General features: G+C 51.3%; 1 protein-coding gene across 6 annotated transcripts in view; it reads right to left on the reverse strand.

Moving 5' to 3' along the window:
- Positions 1-2,194: 2,194 nt before the first annotated feature.
- Cph (BCL11 transcription factor chronophage) overlaps positions 2,195-27,394 on the reverse strand; it is a 516,875-nt gene continuing 491,675 nt past the window's right edge. For all 6 annotated transcript variants that reach the window (XM_077681033.1, XM_077681032.1, XM_077681031.1 and 3 more), the window contains 3 exons: positions 5,940-6,286; positions 4,886-5,165; positions 2,195-3,937 (listed from right to left, as the gene is read on the reverse strand). In XM_077681033.1, the coding sequence (XP_077537159.1) occupies positions 2,337-3,937; positions 4,886-5,165; positions 5,940-6,286 (2,228 nt within the window). In that variant the 3' untranslated portion in view covers positions 2,195-2,336. The remainder of the gene's footprint in view (positions 3,938-4,885; positions 5,166-5,939; positions 6,287-27,394) is intronic.

Below are 27,394 nucleotides of genomic sequence, written 5' to 3' on the forward strand. Positions count from 1 at the left end.
AGTACTGAACTGTACGGACCATCCTTCGTAGGTCCGGTTAGGGAGAAATCGCCGCTTTTCTCTGGCTTAGAGCGTAACAGCGAGCCGGCACCACTAAGCCGTTGAAACGAATTCAGGATGGCTGTTACGTGACTAGATACCTGATGTCTCCAACTGCTACTACTACTACTACTGCTGCTACCGCCCTTCCGAGTGATGGAATGAAATTTTGAACAATACCAAGCCGGCGTTTAATGTAGTCGAAAGAAGATTTCGTTTGAAGGAAGCGATGCCGATGCATGCGCGTGTTCTCTGTGCGACCGAACACAAAATGTCTCCGTGAACATCACGATAGGGTCGGCCTGATGCCCGTAACAGCAATGATTCCGTTCTTCGAAGCGCTTACTGGTGCGTCGTTTATCACTCGGTAAAGTTTTATTACGCGCACGAATTTAAGTCATCGTCATCAAGCAAAGCGCAATTTAGTTGTTGCTCCAAAGACAAAAGCAGAGCGTTGCATCGCGCGGCCACAAATCAGAGGAGGATAGCCAAAGCGACGACGATTTTTCCAGTGGTCCCCGAACTGTCGAGCCAACACGAACAAGAAAACTCGCACTCTTCCCTGCCGCAAAAAAGATGTCGTAATGAACTAAAAGAAAAGTCGAAAAGCATGCCTTCGAAGAGAGAGTTACAATGGCAAGAACGAAAAACGTAGAATAACGAAAATGCAGTATTATGTTCTCGAGGTACGATCGCGTCTCTATACGTGCATTTAGAAAAGATAATAAAACAATATGTCGGACTGGGTAATGAAGTACAGATGAACAGGCATGTCGCACATTCCGCAAGGTCTCGACGATAAATACTTGCCCTGCCCGCCACACGAACCGGGAGAACAGCAACGACAAAAAGGAGGCAAGCGCAAAGCGAGGTTACACACAACATCGCTACACACACTGACGCCGAGGGAAATCAAAGAGGAAGGCGCGGTATGCAGAAAACAAGACTACAAGGGAGCGGAAGGAACGCCGTTATTGCACATGTCACGAAGCCTCAGCGCCAGCTTCCTTCATTGGCTGTCTCCTGAAGACACTGCCAAATGCGCCATTGCGCCATCTAGCGGACCTCATCCACATCTTTAGGAGGTGCTACCGATCACAGCGGCGACAAAGGCCCCGAAAAGAAGACAGCGAACGAAAGCAGGCCACAAAATTGCGTTACGCCGTAATAGAAAACAAGGCCCCTGAATTTTCAATATGTAGGAGGCGACGGACACAGTCACTCCGTTTTCACCGAGGCTCGGAGCACGCGGTAAATTTAAAACGGTGCGAGCTGGCCCGCACGTGTGGTGATCGCGACGACCAGGCGTTCCTGCCTCTTGTCTCTGGGGGGGCTATTGGCGGTCGAGCACACACCGGTATGGTTAAGATCGAAATCGGGTGACACTTCCGCGCTATCTTGCGGGAGTGCTGATGTAGTTCCTCCGGCCCCAGATTCCAGGCACTTTCGGCGGAGATTCGCTTATATCGTTTTTTTTTTTTACACACTGGCTTTTGCCACAAGGAAATGAACTCGACCGCCTCACAATCCCCGAAACCTAATTTCGAACAGCTCCCACCGCAGCGTGCGTCCCATTCGGGACAGTTTCGTTTCACGCGTTCGCAATGGACACTATGGCCCGAAAACGCCGGCCAGATTACTCGGGGACAGATCTGAAGCCGAGTGCGGAGACGGCCAAGAGACGGTACCCTGTCTCAACTCCTTTGAGCAAATGGGTGCTACGGCAGGCATTATTAATCTCCTTTCGTTAAAGCGGCGGAAGCAAGGATTACAGCGCACGCAGCACGCACTTCAGAGAACCGTTTTCCTCGCGTTATCTTTGAGAAGAACAAGAGCTGAACACATTAGCCCCTCCTGGAGCCACCAAGTAGGCCTCAGCATCGGAGTCTCTCGGCGTTCGCGGGAGGCGAAAGGAAAGTCAAGAACCGAAGCATCGGGAACACACACGTTTGGGAAGGAGGACACTGTCGCTGGGGGAGAGGGAGAACAAGTCCTCGTCGTCGGGGAGGCAGAGCGCGGCAACAAGAGGCCGGGAGTGAAATGGAAGCAGCGTCCAAGGGAGAACGGACTTGCAACACGCGCGCTCGTGGCCACGGCGCGGAGGCTGGGGACGACCACTGCGAGAAGGTCGGTCAACCGACGTTACGGCGGCCTCAGAAGTGTTATCAGTGCAGGAACGACGCCACCCAGGGCACGGCCGCCCGGCGCCAGGGGAACGGGACGGGTCCCGGCAGCAGTCCTCCTCGAGGCGCCGGGCGGCGCAGCGACGTCGGCGAGGGACGGCAGCGGCGGCGGCGTCACGTCATGTCCTTCGAGTCGGAGTCCAGCGACTGGGCGTTCTGGTTGACGACGCACTTGCGCATGTGCTTCTCCAGCGTGCTGGGCACCGAGAAAGGCATGTCGCAGAAGCGGCACCGGTAGACGTCCTTGCCGACGCGCCCGTGGGTCTTCATGTGCCGCGTCAGCTTGGAGCTCTGCGCGCAGGCGTAGCTGCAGAGCTCGCACTTGTAGGGCTTTTCGCCCGTGTGCGACCGCCGGTGCACCGTGAGGTTGCTGCAGTTCTTGAAGACCTTCCCGCAGTACTCGCACGTGTCGTTGCGCCGGTCCTTGGGTCTGCCCAGGTGGGAGCCCATCAGGGCCAAGGCAGCGGCCGCACCGCTCGGTCCGGGCCGGGGGCTCAGCGCGCCGCCCAGCTTGAGCTCCTTGGCCCGCTGCTCCAGCTCGGCGGCGCCCTGCGGGTGCAGGCCCAGGTAGAAGTCCCGGTGCGCCATCGAGGGCAGCCAGAGACCGGCGGGGAAGACGTCGCGCTCCGCTCCCGCGGCGGCGCCGGCCAGGTCCAGCTTCAGTCGCTTGCCGGCGTCGCCGCCGTCGAAGGCCCCCAGGAGGCTGCCGCCGAAGTCGAGCGCCGAGTGCGGCAGCCCTTTGCCCACGCCGACCATCTCGGAGCCGTTCTCGGCCATCGAGGTGTCGCTGCTGGGCGCTGCCGACCCCGGTCGCTCCTGCTTGACGGCATTCCGCAGACTGCCGCTCTCCTCGAGCGCTTGCCGGTACGCCTCGCTGTACTGCTGGATGTTCGTGAGGCCGATCTTCTCCATGACCTCTCCCAGCAGAGACTTGCGCTCGGAGGGGCCCACCGACGAGCCCGCTCCCCCGCTGCGCACGGTCAGGTCCTCGGCCCTGTCGCCGCCTGCCGCTCCTCCTTCCTCGTCGTCCAGGTCCTCCTCGTCCTCGTCCTCCTCCTCTTCCTCTTCTTCCTCTTCGTCCATTTCCTCCTCCTCTTCCTCGTCCTCCGCCTCGTCGCACGAGCCCGCGCCGTCTTCCGAGGCGTCGTCGCCGTTGGTGCGCGGTCCGGTGCCGCCGTCGGGCGTCGAGCGGGCCGACTCGACGCTCGTGTTGTCGCCTGACCCGGGCGAGCGGCGGTGCGTCTTCATGTGTCGCTTGAGCTTGCTGGCCTGGGTGCAGGCGTGGTTGCAGATGTGGCAGCGGTACGGCTTCTCTCCCGTGTGCGACCGTCGGTGCACGATCAGGTTGCTCTGGAACCGGAAGGACTTGCCGCAGTACTCGCACGACTTGAGCTTCGGAGACGCCGCGCGCGAAGATGGCGTGCCGCACTCCGACGACGGCCTCGCCAGGCTCGGAGGCGCGGACGTCGCTGTGGGCGTCAACGGGGCTCCCGTCGTCGAAGTCGCCGACGCGGAGAACGCGGGGGGCGTCAGCTGCTTGCGCGGCGACGACGGGGCGTTGCTTGCCGCGGGCGTCCCCGAGGGACTCGTGGCGCCCGCGAGCTGCCGGAGTCGTTGCGAGTAGAAGTCCAACTGGGGCTCGAGCGGCGCGATGCCGAAAGGCGGCGCTCCCTGCTGCGTTGCCGACGGCCGGAAGCCCTCGCGGCCCGCTGCGCCTGGAGCGAGACCAGAAACGGAACAGTTCCCTTGGTGAGTACGATGAAGGGAGATCCCTTGGGCTTAAGTGCCCAAAACAAGTCTTACTTTATTTTCTTCTATTTTACTGTCCCCGCACATAATACCACACAGTAGACTCCCCACTCCCGAGCTCTGCCTAGTATGTCATGGCACTTCATCGCAACCGGCAATATCATTTGCCTGCCATGAAAAACCTAGGGCTTTGTACTTCCTTACGCAAGTTGGCATGACTGTACCCGTTCAATGCGCTTTTTAAAGCACCAGTGAATTGAAGAGATAGATACTTTAGGAAATGTGATTACGTGTTACTCTACTATTTGATAACGCTATCTGCATATTTTCGCTCTCAGTTTGGTAATTGCTTTCCTTCCCTTCACCATCTGTGGGGTCATAACTCGTAACTATCCTGGTGACCACATGGGTGTGCTTGCGGAGGCGGTTATCTCTTGCATGAAACGGCAGGCTAAATAATTTAAGTAGCGAAAGAAACTTGACTTCGTAGCTTCGTAAAGTTTCATGCTTCTTTTTCACACGAGTGCAGACCAACCTGCTTACCAGCCGTTACACTAGGTTTCGAGCAAGAGTTTCGTCTATTGAAACATCCACCGCGATGGCTCTGTGCCGCTGAGCCCCAAGACGCGGCTTCGATACTGGCTGGGGCAACCGCTTTATGGTGGAGGCGAAAAATCATAACTCCCGTGTGTCTAGAATTCGCCGCACTGTTAGAAATCCCCAGGTAGTGGAAATTAATCCGTAGCCCTTCACTACGGCGCGCCTCTAGGTCCAGGCGTAGGCTCGGCGCGTAAAACACCCCTAACTCAAACTCGCGTTCGAAACAGGCACGTATAGAATAGTTAGAACAGTACCCTCAGGGCGGGAGTTTCAAAAGCGAGTGGGACAACCCAGGGGGGAAGAGAGAGCCGTACCTGGTGTTGCCGCAGCGGAGGACGACGAAGACGGCGCGGGTGCCGGGGGCGTCGCCGTGGACGATGCCAAGGTGACTGGCGAAGGGGTGACCTGTGGCCGTAGCTGGTCGGCCAGGAGGTCTCCCACGCGGAAGTCGTGACTAGAGGACCTTCCGAAGATGCCAGCTGCGCCTCCGAACTGGCGCTCGGACAGGGGAAGACGGAGCAGCTGCAGGGCCGGGTGCGTCGAGGGGTCCACCACGCCGGCCAGAGACGGGGGCACGCCCGCCGTTGACGTCACCTGCGGGAACAGTGGTACGCCGTTATTGGGGCTCCGGACAGCAAGAACACGGATGCAGTCTATGCGATACCATTGGGTTTGCAATTAGCACCGGGGTCAGGTGTCCGTCGTGGAGCGGTTCACGATAAAGTCATCATTCATGCAAGGTTGAATTAGGCTCCTTGCAACCGGTGGCGGCACTCCTCACAGCTTTTCACGGCAATAACACCATCCTAAGTAGTTCCTACAGGATCACCAGGAATGATTTGAACCATTGGCACTACACCATACTGGAAGGGTGTTGAGAAGGAACTGTTATCCAAATGCACCTAGACCATCTGAGATACGTGCGAATTTACATTATATAATGCATAGTTACAGTACCGAGATGCCGAAAACCATGCATCGTTTTCTTTCATCGGTGCCCCTTACGACCTGCTAAGCGCAGTATGCGCAGAACAGCATTGCCACTACGAATTTCCCAAACTTTGAATATGCAGTTCCCACGCCACCGACAGCTTCGTGATCATCATATTCGTCCCCGTCATCATTATCATCATCATTTTTATCCAAGTTCCGCTCCTCCCTAAAAGATGGCGCAGCGACCGTTTCACCACCGGCACTGTTTTGCGAACACAGCCGCCTCAAAGGCTTGGACAAGTAGTTAATCAAGTTTTGCCTCCAGCATTAAAACATCCTTGATGCTCCATGTCTCTCTCATGTTCTCGTAAAAGGGAAGACCGAATTTCTCGCACCCAGAGTGCGCACTCGTTCCGTTACACGAGCGGTACTCGCCTGGGGTGCCGGTTCCGTCGATGACGTCGGCGTGGGCCTGGCCGGTGGCGTCGACGACGAACCCACCGCGGCGGCGGCGGGCGGCGTCGGTGCCGGCACGGCGGGGAGACAGGCGCTTGGGGTCGTCTGCTGGGAGGTCGGCCTGTGCTGCTGCAGCAGGAGAGGCGGCGTGGATGAGCGGCCGATGGCGGCCGCCAGCGGAAAGAGCGGCCCGCCGGCGACGCCCGTGGCGCTGATGTTGGCGTCCACGTAGATCTTCAGGCTGTGCAGGTTCTGACAGTGCTGCACCAGCAGCCACGCCGACGGGAACGCGTGCTTGCACGTGAAACACGTGTAGCTGTTGGGCTCTGCGCACGGGGGAAAGGGCACAGGAGAGAGAGAAAGAGACAGACCGTTAAGAAACGCTAGCCATCGGCTGGGCTTCCCGCTTCAGATAGGTAATGAAAAATTCCCGAAGATCCCATGCGGGAATCGCCGGATAAATTGCGGGTAGATAAATGTTTAAGCCACTTTCCTATACGACGAGACCCATTAAAGTCGGGGCTCAGCGCACAACTGTACACAAACGCATTGCTAAGAAGACCTTCTCAGGCACCATGTGGCCAGTTTATGCCAAAAGAAGAAAGGCCCTGCGGCCTTTTTATTAAACACATCCACAAGATCTCATGTATCCCTAAAAGCGCTAAACACCAAGCCTCCTCAGGTTGGCTTCACCACTATACACGGAATCTTTGCCAGGAAGACACATCCCAAAACTAAAATGAGGGGGGGGGGGCGCAGAGGTGAGGAGGAGACGTCTTTAATAAAAGCTGACCAGGGGCTGGCCATGCTACTTCAAACAGGTAACAAAAATAAATAGGCAAAAAAATAGAGCAAGATACATTGCGGTGGTCACCGGAAAACGTCTCTTAAACCGACCGACAAGTCGAAAAGATTCAAAGCCCCCTTTTTAACAGAAGCCTGGTCAAAACGCGACGCTTTTTCCCATGCAACCTGAGTCGAAGTAAAAAACCCAAACCGCTTCGACAGCGTTTTAATGACGCAATCGGATAGACGTCGGCTCTGTAACGCGAAAAACCCAGGCCTGATTTTTTTTTTTTTTTTGACAACGGAGCACGAATCCCTAGAGGGTAACGTAGCGACCGACGCCGTAGCCCGAGACCTCTGACTGCGGGCAGTTGCGTCGTCGGGAACACACCTCTTCCCCGGAATGTAACATAGCCATCCCATTGCCAAACGAAGTAAAGACATCTTGAAACACCACAGGCTTACAAGAAGGAAACACCCGCTTCCGCATCCAAAGCTCACCAAAGAAGAATCAATACAACCACGAAGACTTCACACAAACTCATTCCCACATGCCACACAACTGCATTTGAGGTACTCGACATTTGACGTACCCCACACCTACGAATGCAAGTTCTGCAGCGGAACGCCCAACACCCTCTACCACATGGTGTGGGAGTGTAAGGGCGTTAAGGAACTACCGGAGCCTAGGTCCTGGCGCCCTCACCGGAGTAGTGGGAGGCCGTGCTGACCAGCGCGGTCCTGGAGAACCAGCGTGGCCTGGTGACCCGGGCCGTTCGCACTGCGGCAGGCCCCGGACTAGGGACGCCAACCACCCAGGGTTATCACCTAAAGACCAACTCAGAAGGTGATGCCCCGCTCCTTTACCCATTCGTGACCAATAAAAGTTTGTACTTCGACTTGAGGGGCTTCGCGTTTTATCACCCTTATCATCGTTATGTGCTCTTAGTGACAACCCATTGTGTATAAAGGTGGCTCTCTCCTGAAGTGTGGTTCGATGTTACGATGAGCGGCGCAAGTTAGGCATAGAAAGCTTAGCTTTAAACACGAAACAGAAACGCGTCCTGTTAAGAAAGCTGCATCAACGCAACCGCTTTATTATATACAGAAAGTATGAACGTTTATTGTTCATGTGCCCACAAGATACCAGCACAGCTTGGAAACTTTTAACGAAATTATGTTTATCGTTCGCGTTTGCGGCTATCATTCAATTTCCGACATTTCCACTTATCGCAAGCGAGCGACGTAAAAACGAAAACTGAATCGCAGCTCTTACGTCACGTGAAATTACGAGGAGGGGGACATACAAGCGAGAAGATTTGAAGATGAATGTTCGAGCCAAAACGCTTGCACGAGTCATGCTTGTTTCATCGCAGCTTCTCTGCATTGCGAGACCCGCTAGCGTTCTGAAAAAAAAAAAAAAAGAAAAGCGTCGGAGTGAAGGTAGCACAAGGTATACACGGGGAGCGGTTTGTTTGCGCTGTTGTACGACACGCCGGAGTCGTTAAGGCTGTAAGCTACCACGCGTCGATCCAAGGATGCGTGCGATTCGAAGCCATTAGTTCCAAGCAATTAGTTTCCGCATCGTTCGCGGAGAAATCGAACGCGCTCACTAAACCGCTTCAAACAGGCGCTCTCCGGCCTATTGGTACCCATCCTCGAAGCGGAATTTTCGGCGTCCTCGAAAGTACGTCGGTCTTACCTCCGATAAAACTAGAAGAAAGCGAGACAGTGATTGTGGTTTCAAGGAAACGTTACACAACAACAACTAAAGCAACTTTCCGAGCCGAAGTTTAAAAAAAGCGGGAACTTTAAAAGAGCGGAATACACGAGGACCAGGTAACAAGCTCAGTGAAACGAAAACGAAAAGTATTCGGAGCGGCAGTCATTTGCGCCTTCTGCTTGGGAGCGCGCAAAGGCTGTTCCGTAAAAGCTCGCCGCAGTGCGTCTTGAAAGCGGAAGCCACCACTGCCAGCGGCCGAGAACTGCACTTGGCTCGGGTAGGGGGAGGAACATCGATCACTTAACAGTGATAAATTAACATCGCTCGAACGGCTAATAATTGCTTTCCGATGTCGCGCGCTCGCGTGCCCTTACCTAACCTACTACACCGCGAACGCCTTTTCCCCATTTGGGACACACACACCCCCGGATTCCCGACTCAACTCTTCCCGCGGAGAGGGCGAACAACTCTCCCCCACTCTCCCCAGAAGTTTCTTCGCCGCCTCCGCGCGCGCGGTAACGTCGAAGTTATCCTACGGGACAATTAGCGGCGTTGGGAGAGGGGTGTGTTCCTCGCCTCCCTTTTCTCCCGATAGAGAGAGCCATCTAGGGAAGGGAAGGAGGGAAACGGGAGGAACGGGAAGATGAGCGGGAGAACAGATCGTCGTCGTCTCGCGGGGAGCAAGTCGTTCCGGGAGTAATTAATCCCGGAATGAGCGATGCGCGCCTCGAACCCGACTTGATGGCTCGCCCGCCATCTCGGGGAGACTATAGTCGTGGTTCTGGTTAGAGTACGGTGTGCAGACGCGCATACACAACGTTCCGTACTCCCAAACTCTGCCGCGTGTGCGTCGCACCGCTGGGACGCGTAGAGATTCTTGGGAAGCCGTGTGTGCTTGGAGCGGTCGTCTTGAGGGAACGATGCGGCGGAGAAAGCGAGGAAGAGGGGATGTTGGGAAGAAACGGGGGGACCGTAATGGACCCATGTAAGCGGTCGAGAATGCGAAAGAGTGTTTTACGCGCGCCACGTCACGCTGGAGATGGTTGCCTCGTCCGAGGAGGCTCATCCATCAGGACGATACGACGGCGACAACGAAGTCTGCCGCGGGAACCAGGTATATCAGAAAGGGGGTTGGGGGTGGGATATAAGTCTCCGCTCGTAATAACGCAACGAAAAGGCGGTATGTTCCGTATAATGCGGTATAGGCATGAGAAAACTCACTAAATAACTATAAATGTTGCTATAAATGTTGCAATGCATGTTCCACTTTGCGTTCAATATAAATTCGTATCACACGCCCAACGACACATGTATATCGGACAACTACTACAAGCACGCGAAGAAACTGAATAGTAGCTATTTTTATTCTTCTCACTACTTTTGAGAATTTGGTTTGCAGTGCAGTTGTAGAGAAGCCAAAAACAAATTCGCGGCTGCGTTCTCAGGTCATGGCGCTAACTACTTTTCGAATGGGGCAACAAACGAGAACACCGGTCTGCGCCAGAGTGCGAATCTGGCGAAAGAACTCCACGCGGCATCAGTTACTCCGTGCACAATCGCTGCGGCTAACCATGTTGCAAGTCAGGTGTACGGTCTAAACATAAAAATCGGATGGCCACATGGTTAGGTGGCCGTTATAGTATCATGATCGTAAAAACTACCGTTCCTGTCGATAGGTTTACTCCGTTTCAAACCTTAGAGGGCATAACCTGGCTAATGTAAAGGCAACCATGCATAATTAAACGTGACATTTTTGAGCGTCGCAATAAACAGGCAAGTGTTTGGAGGTTCGCGTAACCGACATCACCGCCTGATACTGTTTTGCATTTCCTCATGCAATCACTAACGGCCACTACATCGGAAACGGGATTCAGCCAGGGGGTAATTTCCTGCCACAAATTGTGACAACCCACATCCCGAGCCTGCTTCAGGATTTCTAATATTTTGGCGCGCTCTAAGATGTCGCTGCTTCCAAAACAGGTTGCTTAGCACGTGGCTTGGGCACAACCGTTAAATGCTGACAAATTTCTGGCCATAATTCAAAATACATTTTACGTCTTCCTGCACACAACATTCCCAAAGGCGTTCACCACGTCTACAAAAAAAAAAAAACTACAACCACGCGCTACATGCAGCTTTTCGTGTAAAACACTGTATTAAAAAAGACAGGCCGTCACTGAATAACTACACAGAGAAAAAAAAATAGAAATTCACGCCAACGCTTCTAAGCTGCCCTAAACATGTACCAAAAAGAGCGATTCTGGCTTCCTGCCCTGCGGGGGGACAATGGTCACCCATTTCCTCTGGCTAGCGACCGTGCTGCCCGCTAGCCAGTGATCCGCGACTCCAGCGAATGTCCCCCTCCAAGCACCCATCGTGTTCATTGTGACCTCTCAAAAGGCTGCCCGTGTAAAACATGCCCTCTATTGACCTTCGGCCAGTCGGTCAAACCGGAGGCGACGCGTCACACCCTGTCCACGCACTCCCGAATCTCCCCAATCCTCTTTCCATCAATTTATTTTTTTTCCTCGTTAGCAACCGTGGAGTCGCTGCGCTACAGCATCGCACGGACAACTTTAAAACACGGGTGCGCCCCACTCTCGCAAAGTGTATACGGCCGCGAGCGGGAGTAGTATACATGCGCCCAACTCGCCGTCGGAGAAAAAAACTCACCGGACGGAAATTTTGATGGATCGCTAGTACGCCGCTCAGCGTTAACAGAGAGCCTAAAAGCAGCTCAAAGGTTGACGTTCGTCGCAAAGCTTTCCTCCCACTTTTTTCGGCTTTGAATTTTTCCTCTGCTTTTTCTTTTTTTGACGTCTTTGAACATATCCATGTTTTTCTCTCCGTACTTTCTGGTTCACTGTATTCAAGATGCAAAAAAAAATGCTTTGTTTTCCTTTCTTTCTTTTTTTTCCGACGGCTGAAAAATTGGAGAAACCTAAGGCACAGAAGAGGTGGCGAATATGTAACGGGAATGTCTTGGAACACAGCCATCAGTGTGAAGTGACTCCGGGAAGGCAGTTCGTAAATTCAGAAGACAAAAAAGAAGAAACGTGAGGGCGTAGAATGAAAAAAGGCGGCACGGTGCGAGGTAATAGCGATAGCGAAAAGGTGACGAGCGCCAATGAAGTGGACTTGATACGTGATCGCCGTTGCTATGACACTCGCTTTCACTTCTGTTCACATGAAGTGTAGTTTACGAGGAAGGGAAGCTGACCACCGACAACCAAATGATAAAGTCAAGAAACTGGGCAGTTGACAATGCCTTAGACAATTAAGATAGGAAATCCCAGATCAGTCAACGGCCACTTGTAAACCCCGACATACGAACCACGGACTAGAACGAACTCACCATCACATTCCATTTCCCCTTGTATCGCATTGCGAGCATTGCGAGCACACACTGCGTATGTTCCCCTTTATTGCACTGTTTCTTGAAGTAATCATGCCAGTCCTGATCGCGCTTGACACCCTGGAGGGTATGGCTGATACGTGAAACCTTATCGACGGCCCACACCCCCAGAGAACGGATAACAACATAACGAGCGAGACCACGCGTCCGAAGATGGTTAATGACTGATGCCGAGCATTGCCGCAATCGTAGGGATCATTCACTTTGATTTATATTGCAAAAGCGAAAGTATTTGCGACAAACACACCAAAAATTTAAGGGACACAAATGAAAACAAGGATAAGAAAACCAGCACCTGGAAGCTTACAGTTCGCAATGAAAAGTTCGAGCTACTGCGCCAGACGAGACACACACACACAAGATAGAGAGAGAGAGAGAGAGAGACACCCACGGTCAGGAAACTTTCGTTATGTCATTTCAAAAATACAAACAACAACAACCACCCGAGTTCGGCAGCGTAAAAGTAATGTACAAGCGTTCAAGGGCCAGCAACCCGGCAATTTTTAAGTATTATGATGTTAGTTATTTTTTCCCCGAAAACTTTATAGAGGACAACATCGAGCAAGGACTAGAGTCAAATAACGAGCGAGACGTGTGTGTGCGTGTGTGTGTGTGTAGAGGGGGGTGGGGTTTAAAGTTGGGTTATATGATGACCAGACGCCAACCGGGAGAGAACGGGAGGGCCTTTTTTGAGGGCCGAGACAAGGTCTAATTCGGGGTGCCGTCGAGTCCGCTCTGGGCCCAACCATTTTTTTTATTATTATTTTTCAAGTTTCCCTTATGTGTACCGGCTTCGTCCTGTTACCGTTGGCTGAGTCCTTTGTTGTCAAAACGGTCATACATCATTTTCAACTGCGCAGCGATGATCAATCGTTTTAACGAATAAGGAGAGCGGGAAGCTAAAAGAGACGAGGCAGACGCTAAAAAGAAAGAAAAGAAAGGCTCAAAAGTTTGAAAATAGGGGAATCGCGAGACAACGCGGCTACTTTTATATATATTTACTCGGTCTTGTTTTCTCTGCCGACGGGACTCAAATAGCAAAAAATTCTTCCCCGCATTACTTGCTGTCGTCCGCCGTCCCGAAATCCGAAATGACGCTCGAAGCTATCCACCGCTGGTAGCATTTTAAGAAAAAAATAATTTCATTGCATACTTTTGTTTCTATTTTCTGGACCCCGCGCAATCTGGTGGCGTCGTTTCCCTGCACTGCGCCAACTTGGGGCTTTCTTTACGTCGTTTATTGTCGGGTATATATTGTTAGCAAAAGAAAAATACTTATTATGTTTGCCTTTCTATGAAGGCGAACTCAGTAACCGCACTGTTTTTTTGTTTTTTTCTTGTCACTTTATTGTGTCCATCGTGCCGGGGAACGCACGACCGGAGCCTGACTCAAAGTCGCACGTCAGTAAAGCGAGGAGGGTTCACTTTCGTCTTCTGAGTGGACTCCTAGTGACGCTTTATAACCTTCACATCTCTGATGTGGTTTGATACGTTTGCTTCGTAGATAGTCGTCACCATCAGGCATCCTGAGCATCACCATTCGCCAGAAGTAAAAGTACTCGACACCTTGCACGCTAAGATTCAATAAACGAGCAAGGAGGTGGGGCAAACAAACGAGCAAATCATTCTTTACCCTCAGCGATATACGACAGGTGAACGTGAAGCTATAAATCGCAGGTTTCGAGAATTTTTTTTCTCACAAAGGTGAAACGACGCCGTGATTTGGGCGGTTTATGCGGGGTCGTGGTTTTGGCAGACCTACGAAGTGGCCACACTTCAATTGCATAATCAACGTATAATCAACGCAAGCGGGTACATGGCTGCCTAGGCGGATTGGGACATCGGCGGGTGGAGAGGGAAGCGGTCGAGGAAGAGAACAGGCCGTTCGTCAACCCAAATCTGCCACAGTATATGTCTGTAGAATGCTGATAGCATCACGCAGCAGCTTTCACGGGAGATGACTTCTGCGCTATTTTGTCGTTGTTGTTCTAGTTGTTGTTGTTGTTGTTGTTTACACAGCTCCGATCGGAAGTTGCAAAGTTCTGTTTTCCCCACCTCCTCAGTGAATTATTAATATGTGAACCCCCTTCTGAGAGTTGTGAGAGCGCTGCAGCAGTCTAGCCAAGTGAGGGCGATGTTCTAGAAACCCGTGCGGCTGTGTGGAACGATCCCTCCGTTCGTATGGAAGAACATGCTCGGCGAAGCACGGGAGCGGTTTGGAACGACACAGAAATGACATATATGAAACGAGAAGCAGACGACGCTGGTTGCTATCATGCGGGCGTACGGTAAGTGATTGATGAATCTTTATTGGCGGCTCTGAGTACGCCACCGCTGACACTCGCCTTGAACGCTTCGTTGGATTGTCCCGTGATTGTACCTTGTCCTTTTTCTACTTGCTCAAGGCCTAATTATTTCGCGCGTCAATGTCCCCGGAAATAAAGCCGAGATCATACCTTAGGTATCCGTTGGCTCGCCGTAGAGCTAGAACTGGAAGTGTACCAGGCTAAAAAAATATATCAGTACGAAAAGAAAAAAAATATATTGAAATCGGCGCCGTAAACAATAACACGTCTGAACAAAATTTCGCCTTAAAGTGAGTAATACTAGCGCTGACGGTCGCCGTATTTTTCTAACGAATCTGAAGTCCGGTAGTTAGAACCTACAGGCTAAGTCAGAAGTACCGAGGACATCGTAATACCAGACTGTAAAGCTGACTTGGCTGCATAGCTCACTCATGTATATAGCTCGTGAGTTGTATAGGCGACGTGGACCGCCATGGTGAACGAAGAACACCCTGCGGTGAAGCTAGAGGTCATAGGAACGTACCCTTCCTCTCGGCAACCAATATCAAGCCAGAATAATGAACAATTAATTCTTTTGCCGTTTTGGTGTAAAATCATTTAACCGAACTTTGAAATACTCTCTATATATTATTTATCGCCTTCCCCCCCCTTCCCGGGGAACAACTACGGCTCCGGCCCGTAGACTTTCAAGACCGCACTCAGAAAACGAAAATAACAAAGTAACGAAATTAACAAACATATTCCCAACGCCGTCCTCTAGAAACAGCCAGCTCGTTCCAGCATGGGCTTTGTCCGGAAGCAAAAAATAAATATTAAAAAAGGATCACAAAATGACAAGACCCAGAACCGGATGCCTGCTTCTGTTCGCCGGCTCGGAGAAATGCGAGGGGAAAAGTTTTGGCATGCGGTATAGATTCAACGACCGTCCAGCTGCAATGCCCGTTCTCCGCTTCGTGCGTATCTATCTCTTTTTTATGTCAATATTTCTTAACGTCCCAAAGATTATGCACTCCTCCCTTTTCCGGTTAAGTCCTCGACCGCGCTCTTTTCGCCAGTTCAACTGTACGTGGCGAAGGGGGGCAAGCATAAAGAGAGGCAAAGATAGAGCGCTGATGCGATCAAATACGGAAGGCAAATCGTATAATGGTATTCGTTCTCGGCTGGTCACTCCACCTCTGTGATGTTTGTGCTCTACTTCTTTCGGTTGACTTTTCTTCCGACGCGCACATTTTCTTCTTTTCTCCTCAAAAACAACACCGAACTTGTCAAAACCACGTCCCTCTTTGCGAGCAGTCGTCTCTTCGTGGTTTCTTAGAGGCGCGCAGAGCGCACGAGAGACAGAGAGAGAGAGAGAGAGAGAGAGAGAGAGAGAGAGAGAGAGAGAGAGAGAGAGAGAGAGAGAGAGAGAGAGAGAGAGATGACTTTATTTGATGCCCGAGATAGGTTCTGAAGAGTAGACCACTTTTTTAATTGCGACATTCGTCGACCCCCGCCGCGGTGGTTCCCTGGCTAAGGTTGTGCGCTGAGCCCAAGGACGCGGGTTCGACTCCCGACGCGGCGGCCGCTTTTCAGGTGGACGCGAAAAGCGAACACTCCGGCGTGTCGAGATTTCTGCGCACGTTAAAGATCCCCAGGTGGTCAAAATTAATCCGTCCAGCCTTCTTGCACTACGGCGCGTTTCATAGCCCAGGTACAACTCCGGCGCGCTAAACCTTCTAATTCAATCATTCGGTTCAGTATCCGTCGACGTTTACGTGCCACGTAGCTCGACGACTCCACATTTTCCCGCCAGTTTCGTGGCTCAATATGAGTTTACTCCGACATCAGGCAGGCCGCCGGGTATAGCCAACTAGCGGTAGCGGTGACGTAAGGCTTAGGGGGATACACGCACAACAGCGACCAGTCGACGAGAAGTCAAAACTCTACACCAAAAGAGCGCAGTGGCATAACAACGACGAGGCTGACGGGTTGATCGATCGGAGCAATATGGCCCGCACCAATCAAGCAAGCCGGGTCAGGGGCCAAAAGCTCCGGGTCAGTCCCGTGACGTCATGGACACGCGGGAACGCTGTAGCATTGAAACAAAAGCTATACCGCTTGGAGAGACGAAGCACGGACAACTATCCCCCTCCGGGCGAGTCACTGTGCCCTACGAACACAACCTAGCAAACAATTCAAGAAGCATGCCGGAAGGCCCTCCCTGAACTTCCGTCTCTTGATTGGCTCTGTATGACCCCTGCGGGTTGCCTAGTTTCGGCTTCTCCGTGCTCACGAGATACATACCCAGAAAACAGGACATGTTGTACTTGGAACAGTTTACGCGGCGGCAAAGTTTAAACGAGCCCAACAAGTTTGGACCTTAGCAACGAACACAATTTACACTTTGGAAAAAAAATGGCAGAGGGGAAATTCAACAGTTTGAACAACAGTGACATCTCGGGTCCAGACAGTCAACCGGCGGCGGGGTGTGACCGTATTTCAAGTATAAACCCGAAGCGGGGAAGGAATTCTCCAAGTCAGACTTAATTTCCCTCTCAGCACTGCCCTCCCCACTTCCCTTTTCTCTCATTTTTTTAGAGCGAATAGCAACACCTACAGGCCGCCTTCGGCGCTGGCTTCCTCACATGCGCAACCCGCGTCCCTGTGTTCCCCAATTTCTCCTTTCCTAATACTTACCTCCACGGTTGGGTTTGTTTCGGTGAATTCTTGTTTCCCGACGGGATCCGTCCCGTCGGGACGTACGAGCAGCGCGAGACACCGCGGCAACCTTAGGGAAGCGAGGTCACCCTGCATTCGCAATGCCCGAAAGGCTGGAGACCTCTCGCATTTGTAACTGTACGTACACTCTCAAGCAAGGCCTGGCGGCCACGTCGCGAAAGACTCGCAAGACTCGAAACCCCTCTCCAGCTTGCTGTGTTCCCATTTACCTCCCGTTCATCGCTACGTTTCCTTCTTTCCTCAACCCCTCTTCTCCACCCTATTCCCCCTCCCGCGGCTCCTTCGCCCCCTTGTTTGTCTACCTTTCCCCTCCCAACATCTCTCTGATCCCTCCCCCTCTTCTCCCTCCCCGGTCGCGCAAAGGAGACACGGCCGCTCCTGTTCCCCACTGCCTCCTCCTCTTCTCACCGACCTCTCCCTCCTGGGCACGGGATCTGGCCGCCGGGTCGGTCGGTCGGTCGTCGCACGCAGGCCCGGTCTCCCCACAGGAGTTCTTGACAGAGATTGATCTTTTCTTGATGACCACTGCTCGGGTGTATTTTAATTTCCTGTGCGCGATGCCGCAACGGGCTCTCTCGGGCCCGACGCGAAGCCCGCCAGCTCTCCCGCTGTTCTCCGTCCCCCCCCCTCTCCGACTACCGATAGATGTTGCGAGGACGCGCACCAACACATGCCCGGGCCTCCTCCCATTTCATTATATAAGGCCCACCGCTGGCAAGCGAACAACACGCATCCCCGGGTCCCTCTGAGGACATGGGTCGAACGCCAGTGTGGGACCCCCCCTCCTCTCTTTGCCTCTTTTGGAGAGTCGCGCTCTTCTCATCACCGCTTCCTTCACCGGACTTTGCAATACGACTTTTGTTGTCTTTACCTGAGGTGGCTCCTCTTCGTATTGTCGGGAGCGTGTTTTCGTTGTTTTGGAGTATTGTCGTTACGTGTTGTCTCCTTAGCCCCCTTTTCGTTTTGTCTTTTTGCAACCTCGGAGTTCACTTCGTTCACTTTTTTTTTTTTTTTAACAGGGTCCGCTAGTTCTGTGAATGTCCACGACTGCAGCTGTCACAACCTATATATGACGGCTTAAACGTGGCCAAGTTTTACAATCTGATATTTGTGACAGGTTTTCGGTGGTTTTAACTTTTTTTGTTTCCGCTGTGCATTGTAGGCGCGAGTTTTTTTTTTCTGTATTTTTGCTGCGTAGACTTTCTCGGGGTTGTTCGATTCACCCGGCACAGTTCCAAATCGCTAGCTGAACGCCGGTGGGTGGTACATGGCTTTCCCCAGCCGGACTAGGTTGTGTCGTATCCCTACGCTACGGCAGACCTACGAGGTCGCGGGTTCGATTCCCGGCCGCGGCGGCCGCTTTTCTGATGGAGGCGAAAAGCAAAAACGCCCGTGTGTACGAGATTTCGGCACACGTTAAAGATCCCCAGGTGGTCAAAATTAATCCGGAGCCCTCCACTACGGCGCGCCTCATCGCCTGCGACGGATCGGCGCGTTAAACCCCACAATCAATCAAATCAATACGGCAGACCTTGGTGTATCTTAGGCGTCGCGTACAAAAATTCGAAACTTGGATTGATGCAAATGATATTTCTACCGCTGAAACGAAGACTCGTTTCCTCTGAAGTGCTGAATACTTTTTTTATAGCTCCTTACACCCTCGTCTCGCTGCATTCATACTTGCCATTTCAGCGATTATTTCTCTTTTGTTGTAATATTTTACAGCCTCTTTTTATTTAACAGGTATTTTATCTTCCAGTTTGTTCGCTTGTTGCAGTATACGCTTCATTGAGACCATTGAAGAGTTTACTTCTAAACTTCATTCTGTTTCAGCGTTCAGATTATGTGGAACGACTTCCATTTAGGTGATACGGTGTCGAACGTTTCGCACTGTATTTTTTCAATTAAATGTAACATCAGTGACAGTCTGTGCACTTGCAAAAGTGTACTACAGATAGACGCGTTTTTTTTTACTTTAGCTCTTTTTCTAGTGACAAAAAGCTGCTCAATTTTCTACCCTTCAAAAATATAGAAGTATGGTATAATGAGAGATATTCTAACGGAAGACAACCAAAATATCGGAGCGAAGTAAACAACTATGACAGGAAACCGAAGTGTCATAACAGGAAGCCCTTTTGGGGCAGAAACGTGGGGTGGTTGCCGTAGATATTTTCGGAGGTCCAAAATGTGGAAGCGCCGACCAAGTCGCTGCCAGCATTTTAAGGCGCCAGATATGCAGAATGCGCCGTCCGGCATCCCAAAGAAACGAGCAAGAAACAAAAAAGGCAGAACAAAACGAGAAAATTGAGCGTGCGACGCGGGAGGGACGTTTCGATCGCGGGCGTGTATAAGCAGCCCGCATTGGCTAAGTTTGTAACATCGAAACGGCTTTCGCCTTTTTTTTTTTTTCTTTTTTTTTTTCAAGCATCGGACGGCAGCGCCTGGGTGTGCGAGATTAGGGCACGCGGACGAAGTCATTTCTTCTTCTTCTTCTTCGCAGGAGACAAGAGTCTGGGGGAAAATGTTAGGGGCATTGGCTGTTATGTACGGGGAGGTGGCTCACACCTTACGGTAAAAAGCTTCGGTCGATGAAGGCGAACGAAGCCACATGAAAAAAATCACCCAGGACTGACAAAGAAGCAGCTTGAGATCAAAAAGAAAAGCGCGGAAATGGAGCGATCTGGCGGCCTCACCACTTCAGTAAGAGGGCGGTCAGTTTGGTCAACCTCTTCCGAACTTTTTCCCACGCAAAGTATGCTACTCACAGAAGGTGTGATTGCAGCGCTAGTCCGACGTTCGCTCTCTTTGTTATCGAACGATGCGTCCCTATCGAGAGGGACCTAATAATTGCCGCAGAGTTGTAGAGACGGGGAGATGCCCTTTTTTTCAGCACAAAAAAAAGCAAAGGACAAGAAAGAAAAGCTTTTATTCAAAGCCACGTAACGGGGCGACGATTTTATGACATTTCGCATATAGAGGTGGAATGACCGAAGAAACGCCTTATTGCAAGAAAAAAAAAAGGACAAGATGGGGACGATTGCATAAAAGAGAACTTACGTCACACCGTTCCGAGCGAGGACACTTCCGGTTCGCCGCAATGAACCAATTTAATTATTTAATAAATAACCGCTGAATAAATTCAAATAATCAGTTGTTCGAATAATGTCATTACTATATTTACATATATGTCGCTGAGTTAGCGCACGAAGAACCAATTTTAATAATAGAAACTACACATTTGGTGGTTTCAAACATTCAACCAACGCTCCACACGGTCGCTGACACAATCGGAGAACCGTATAATACTAAAGTAAAAAGCGGTCAAAGCGGGTCGCAAGGAAGTCGACATATACCACCACATCGCCACGTGCCATCACCGCGAGCATCCAGCGCGAAAATGTCAGCTCTCTATTTGCAACACGGGGTGAAAAGAATCACGACCGCATCTATACTCCACTGGCCTTCTGCTCTTCGTACGCTTATACACAAAAGAGAGCAGTGACAACCGGGTGCAGCGGCCGAGAAATTCACCGAAAAGCGGCAGCGGGCCCACTTCGCGCGCCGCGCTTTTCCGCTCAGTCGTCTGAGCGATGGGTGCCGCCCGAATGGTGACACGGCACTCCGCCGACCAACGCAGGCCAAGTGTGCGCAACTCGACGTGGAGTGACCGCTGACGTCGGCGGTTGAGTTCAAGCGCCGGGGTCGGAGTCCATTTGCAAGAGAGATGAACGGGCTTTACGTAAAGTGGTTGCACTTCACGAATTGTCCGCGCGCGCACGCGCCCACTTTTGATCTACACATGTCCAACGGCATCCGAGGAATGGGACGGGGGGACAGAACATCACGGAGGCCAGAAAAATGAAAGGAAGCAGAAAAACCAAGAACGTCGCAGTAGGCAGTAGGCTCGTTTTGAAACCCCTGGCTATAGCTCAGAGAAAGAGAAAAAACAAAAACAAAAGAGCTTCGCTCTGCGGAATAGAGCACAAGATACGATTTGGCACCAGCGGAAGACATAAAGAACCCCAAATTTCGGGCAAAAAACGGGTGCGACGGAAAACATACCCCGCTTACGGTGTCATTTAGAGAAAAAAAAATGCAGCGTCGCAAGACAAAGTGCAACGGGCACTCGGCGAGAGACGGAAAACCTTGACCCTCGCCGCACACTACGACACCGATACGGTTCGCTGCTATACACACCACAGAATGCATTTTGGTGTTGTGAACGCAAAGTTAGGCGTTCTGCAAGGTGCAACGTTCTCGCCTTTGCTGTTCTCTTTTTTTTTATCCCGGTGACATGCGCCTGCATTTTTTTTTTTTGCCATCTCTTTGCGATATTGAGAGGCCTCCGTCCGTACTGGGGTAATCTTTTTTTTTTTACCGCTAGCTTCTATACTTCGCCCGTGCTTCACTTTGCTTCAACAGTGTGCCTGCCCGTAGTGCACCACGCGCCTCCAGTCTCAACTCCACTCCCCCTCTACCAAACAACCCGCCCTCCGTTTTTCGTACTGCTTGCGGTTAACTAACAAACAAAAGGAAATAACATGCTTGAAGTGGAACGGAAAACAACAAAAAACAGCGGGTCTTCAAACAGTCTTTCGTCCATTTCTAGAAGAAGCACCAGGAGTAGCTTTGTACAAGCGCCTAAGTAAGGCACTTTTATGCGCCCTCGCCTCTCTGTTGACATATTCATCCGGTGCCCCTTTTCCGGCCATTTCACATTCAGCTGTTTACACTTCACAAAATACACGACCCTGCCTCCCCCCTCGTTTCTCCAAGTAAACAAAACGGTGCGACCGACACCCGCCACTGTTTAGATGTTTCCAAAATCGCTAAAGGGAATGCAGCGGCTACAAACTGCGGCTGTTGAAATGTACCGAACAGCAAGCGCAGCACCGTGTAGCCGCATTTTTATTTTTGAATTTCCCGCGAAAACTAAATAGACAAATGCCATGCACGACTACAGGCTGTATAAAGCCTCTAGACGGAAGGTCGTGGGTCAGCCCAGCGCGCGCCACATCTCGGACGCTCTCATACTAGGCACTCCTGCACGGACTGCTCCGATATAAACGCGCTGAGTGCTTCGGAGTCGCTGCCCATGCATCGGCTGAAGTGTAAAGCGCGCGAGAAGCCTCAACCCCACTCCCGAGGCGCGTAAATGAGCAAAATTCAAAAAGCAAGGGTACGTACGATACGAGCCCTGAAGTGATGATACCTCGCACACGAACGCGCGCAAACAAAAATAAGCAGCCGGAAAATAATAAGTCTCAAAATAAACGAGGCGGGCGGTGGCAGCGTTTCGGTTGACATAGTGCGCGAAACGCGTTTTTTTATTTCTCTCTTCTGGAGCAGGGGTCGCTACGCTTCGGCGCCCAAGAAGGAACGGTCGCATCTCGCATGGTTCGTGAAGTGGTAGCCGCTGAGAGGTCGGTTTCTGGGCGACAGATGCGACGTAAAGAGTGGGCCCTGCGCGAATGTAGGCTCTCTGTTGGTCCATCCTATTTTCCTTACATGGCGCTTTTCCGGCAGACTTCAGCTCGCGTCGTCCCCGCGCTTTTCGGGGTGAAAATTCAGTCTCGCACGGATAAGCCGTCATCTTTCCTTCGTTCGTACCCACGGTGGGCTCCCTGAAAGGTGCCTTTTTATTGCTGCCGCAAATCGGCGCTTTATACAGGATTGGTGTGGGATCGCGCCAACTTTTTCTGGCATCAAATGCCTGTAGCAGTACCCAATGCACCTTGCTGCGTACGTTTGCGCGCTGGACACATATATAGAAGAGGTTAAAAGTCTAACGTTTTTGCAGCTTACCCGGAATCTTAGTCATGCCCTACTCATTTTTAAGCGAGAATTATAACCGCTCGGTCCCGACTGTGTATTTGTCCGCTTTAACTGCATAAGGATTTCTAAGTAGCATCAACGGGAAACCCCTGTGTCCGCCTGTGATGTTTCCGGTGCCACTTTCACCACATAAGAAAATTATATCATTAATAAAGGCTTACTAACAACTCACATTTAAAGTTGTTAAATTGCCTCTAAATTTTTTTGCCGGCATTCTATTCGTGCGAATTAGTGCAGCTGACTTTACGAAAAATTGGGCCCATCTCCCCGCGAGGGGGACTCGAGTAAATGCGTCGCATAGGGGGTAGGTGTATTGCGTTAACGTTTAGTGTTTGGGGAGTTGGTGGTAGTCAATGTGTTGTATCAGCAGCTTCTTGACGTAGTTTGAATGAGTCAAGGATATAAGGCGCGTTCGTAGCATCCCATTCTGTGTCGGCTTTGTGGCGCAGTGGGTAGGGCACCATGTACATCGCGTTCCGCCCGCAGGGTCGAGGGATCGAAACCAGGCGCCGGATAGTATTTTTTTTTATATAGTGTAGGGGGAGGGGTGCGGACTACTACTACGGACGTCAACGCGGGTGACATCGTGAGTTACTGAAATGCTCTGCATTTAAAACACCAGTACGTAGAGTCTTATAGAAATAGCGCTAGGAGTATTGCCCCTTAAAAGCTTGCTTTCCAGCATCTCCACTATGTAAAATGGTGAAGCCGACAATACAGGGAGTCGGTGTCGGCCTCATAGCGATACATGGGGTATTATGCTAATAAATAAACTTTAACGTCCGACGCCCTATAGCTCTCCGCAAAAATGTCTTTCCAACAATGCATTTTTGTACTGCAGTAAAACCTGCTTTAAAGTGGCTTGGGCTTTTATCTTACAGGTATCACTGGGTAGGAAGTGCAAATTTGTTTCCTCTTTCTTGCTCAGATGCGGTACGTCTTTGTTGAAGAGGTATAACTACAGGGTATTCTGTACAAGTTTTATACCCAGCTATAATGTCTAGGAAATGGAGAGAAAGTTCTGCCCGACAGTCACCTGATACCGTTAGGGCAAAGGTGAAAAAAAAAAAGAAACTTGGAAGTACCACATACAACTCGTTCGCTCTGACAACGACAGAGGTAACCACGCGTGTTATTGCGAGTTTAAATCTTGATACGGCATGAAGCCAGGTGTGGAGCAAGACAAGCGAGAGATTTTGAGCAATAGTTTCTTTACAAAGCTGTGACGCAGTCATTTTAGTTGCCCTAGGGGAAACAAATACAAACTACATATAGATGCGTAAATTACAGTTAACTGACTAGCAGCTCAGAAATAATCGGGCGTATACGGGCTTCCTTTACCAATCTGCCTAACTTTCTGGAGATAGCTCGATAACGTAAATCTTTTTTCGTCTGATGATTTTCCGTAACCTTTTATGTTTTTTGTTTTTTTTGTGTGGAGTACCGCAAAGGCCGGTCCTGAACCCAATTTTGTTCATTTTTCCACATCGCCGCCGTTCCAGTGATGTACGCCGTAATGTAGAAGTGCGACTTGCGGGAGCTATACCAACGATCAACTATACATGTACAAATAAGTATTTGGTTTCGATGCGTTTCCGGAGTTGCTTTTGTGTGTGTGTGTGTGTGTGTGTGTGTGTGTGTGTGTGTGTGTGTGTGTGTGTGTGTGTGTGTGCGTGCGTGCGTGCGTGCGTGCGTGCGTGCGTGTGCGTGTGTGTGTGTGTGTGTGTGTGTGTGTGCGTGTGTGCGTGTGCGTGTGCGTGTGTGCGTGTGCGTGTGCGTGTGTGTTTTTAAGCTCAGAGGAAGGCAGTCGGTAAGTACAAAAGTGCTGTTTCTTTTTATTTTAAGATTTTTAAAATTTTGTTTCGTCACTTTACAAACAATACGGTGATGACCACGCGCGACATCCGCAAATGGGGACAATCGGAAAGCGCACGGCTTTCGGGTCAGACCGGAAGCTTCTTCCGCTGTGTGCGGGCGGGTGAACGGGACAAGGCGAGGCACTAGAAAAGTATGAGCAATGAGCGCAAGTTCAGAGCTGCGCCAAAACCAAACACAAAATTAAATGTGAAAGGGAACATCCAGTAATGACGAACCAAGATGGTGGTCTGGCCGCCATGAACTGAGCTGCCAAATTATACGACGATGGCGGTATACAATGCGAGCCTCAAAAGGTCATCCCCCCCACACACAAACACCATTCGAGGCCCCTGTCCGAAAGGGAACGACTTATTGCCAGACCCATCTTTGTCGCCTCCTCCCGACTCGCTTGTCCGAGCTGAGGGCTTCCAAATTGCCGCAGGGAATGACCAGTGGACGTGTACGGCCCATCGTTTTCGACAACAAAGGCGCCGAAGCGAGAAAGACATCAGTGCGGTCAAGAATGGGCGATAACCTCCTTGCTTTTTTTATTTAAACTTCGCGCCCTTCTTTTTTTTTTTTTTTTTTTTTGCTTGATTTTACGCTGCCTACTTGAACGCTGTTAACGGCAGCGCGATGTATTTGTACTTTTGTCTGCAGCGCTGCTCGCAATTGCACGTCTTAGGGCTTCTTTTCCCCAAAGCGTCCGCAACGTTCCACAGAGCACAAAGGGACGGGCAGGAAGACATTAGGCTGCCGTTTGTGCGAAGATTCGCTTCGATACCACATCATAGCACATAGCCTCCAAATGTGTCTTGTATGCCCACAGGCCAAGGGTATTAACAGTCTCAAGATTACGTCCAAAGTGTCAATCCTTGTCGAAAGCGTCGATATCGGCGCTGCTTCCAGAACATCCCGATGTATAGCTTACTAGCTATTGTAAGGATTTCTGTTGGGCTAATTGGTATCGGTACATACTCCACGGGAGAGTGCTTTTGACTTGCAGAGAACAGGAAAGATTTGCTCTATACAGCGGGCGCGCGCTTTACTCGTTTTGCGCGCTGAGTCCTGTCTGTGTTCTTACCCTGTAAGTTAAAAGCACTCTTTCTTGGAGTAAGTGATAGCCACTTAGTTGTTCAAGCGTCCTAACCACCTCACAGTACCATCCAGCATCTCCTTTTCGCCCCTTCTCCCTTATCCGTACAGGTAAAGATACGAGGTGGGCCCGTAAGTTCAAGCTCACGCCTGGTGACGAATGGGCGTTTTGTTTTTCTCTTTTCCCCGCGCTGCGTGCCCGAGAATGCGTGCGCGCTGCTGCCCAACCGCACACTGCAGGAGGAACCGCCATGATTGAAGCGGGCCGCAGCGGCGACATTTACGGACGCCCAGAGGGCGTCGAAGCGTGACACTCCGGGCCAAGCAGGCCACGGCTGCGTCACCTCGCTTCCTCCCCTGCCTCTCTATATTTATCTATTCGCCGCCCTTTCACGCATCTGCCCGCAGTCCTTCCATTATCACAGCCGGGCTGCCCTTATTAGCAGTCGGCCGCCCGGCGGGCCTTCATTCTTGCTCGCCGCCTTCGCCTCCATCTTTTGGTCGAGCGGCCACGGGTGACGTGGTCGAAGGAAACGCGCGGAAGCAAGAAAAAAGAAGACGAGCCTGGCTCGGCGACGCGACATGGGCGACAGAGCGCGGAGAAACAAGAACGCGGCATAATCTCCACGCGCGGGTGGTGGCAGGCAGGTACACACAGGCGCAGGGCGCGTCGGGAAATGGGGCCTCATTATTCAAGGCCCGAGTCCCTCAGTTTCAGGAGTGGCGAAAAGGGGTGGCGGTGAAGGCGGCATGTATTGGGCGCCAGTGTGTCGTGTCGCCGTCTTTCGGCTTCCTTGGCCGCCGACGAGTGCTACCGAAGGCGACGCCCCGGGGCGGCTCTGTACGGCCGTTGTTCGTCGGTCCCCGGAGCTGGGCCGGGGCGGGTTTTCGAACGACAACATACGGCACGTAGTTGTCGGAATCGGGGCATTCCGCACCCGCAGTGAGCGTTGATTACGAACGTTTCGCTGCTTATGACTTCGTATGGTAAATTATGAACCGAAGGTAGGACTTAAGCTATGGGGGTGGCTAGGTATCGGCGTAAGCACACACACACACACACACACACACACAAAAACAGAAATAATAAAAAAAAAGAATAAAAACACGCCTAAGAGGAAAACAAACATCTTGGCTCACGCTGCGAAGTTTTTTTTTTTTTTTTTTTTTTTATCGGGTTGGACTTCATTATTCTTTTCTTGGAGATCAGTTTCCATCAGAGGATGTCCGTGGATTCAGAACATCCTCTCCTCCCCAATTTCCAGCGATATTTTCTGAAAGTGATCATTACACGGCTCTGTGTGCGTTTTGGAGAAGTTCGGTACGGCAGCGTTCACGGCAGCGTTCACGGCACGGCAGCGGCACGACAGCGTTCGGGCACGCAATTATTTTAGAGAATGCTTCAAACATTGCGAGGCAGCCGTAATAATAGGTGGCGCGGAGAACACTTGTTATTCTAGGTTCACTTGCGCAAGAAGACGAGAAGACGACGACAACAGAAGAGAACACACGACATAAAGCGCATCCCCTCTGATGGCACCTTTTTTTGCGCAAGTCACCGTACAGTCGCCCACATGTTTAGCTGGAACATCAGATTCGACTTTAGCGTGAAGTACCTCAAAATTTCAAACGAACTACCGTTCAAACGAATGCGGATGACTCAAGTGCAACCTTAAACTTGAAAGGGATGCAGTAGTTG

The sequence above is a fragment of the Haemaphysalis longicornis genome, unplaced genomic scaffold (assembly GCF_048455015.1).
Source record: "Haemaphysalis longicornis isolate Haplotype H1 unplaced genomic scaffold, Haemaphysalis longicornis Haplotype H1 scaffold_8, whole genome shotgun sequence".
In the NCBI taxonomy this organism is placed as follows: Eukaryota; Metazoa; Arthropoda; class Arachnida; order Ixodida; family Ixodidae; genus Haemaphysalis; species Haemaphysalis longicornis.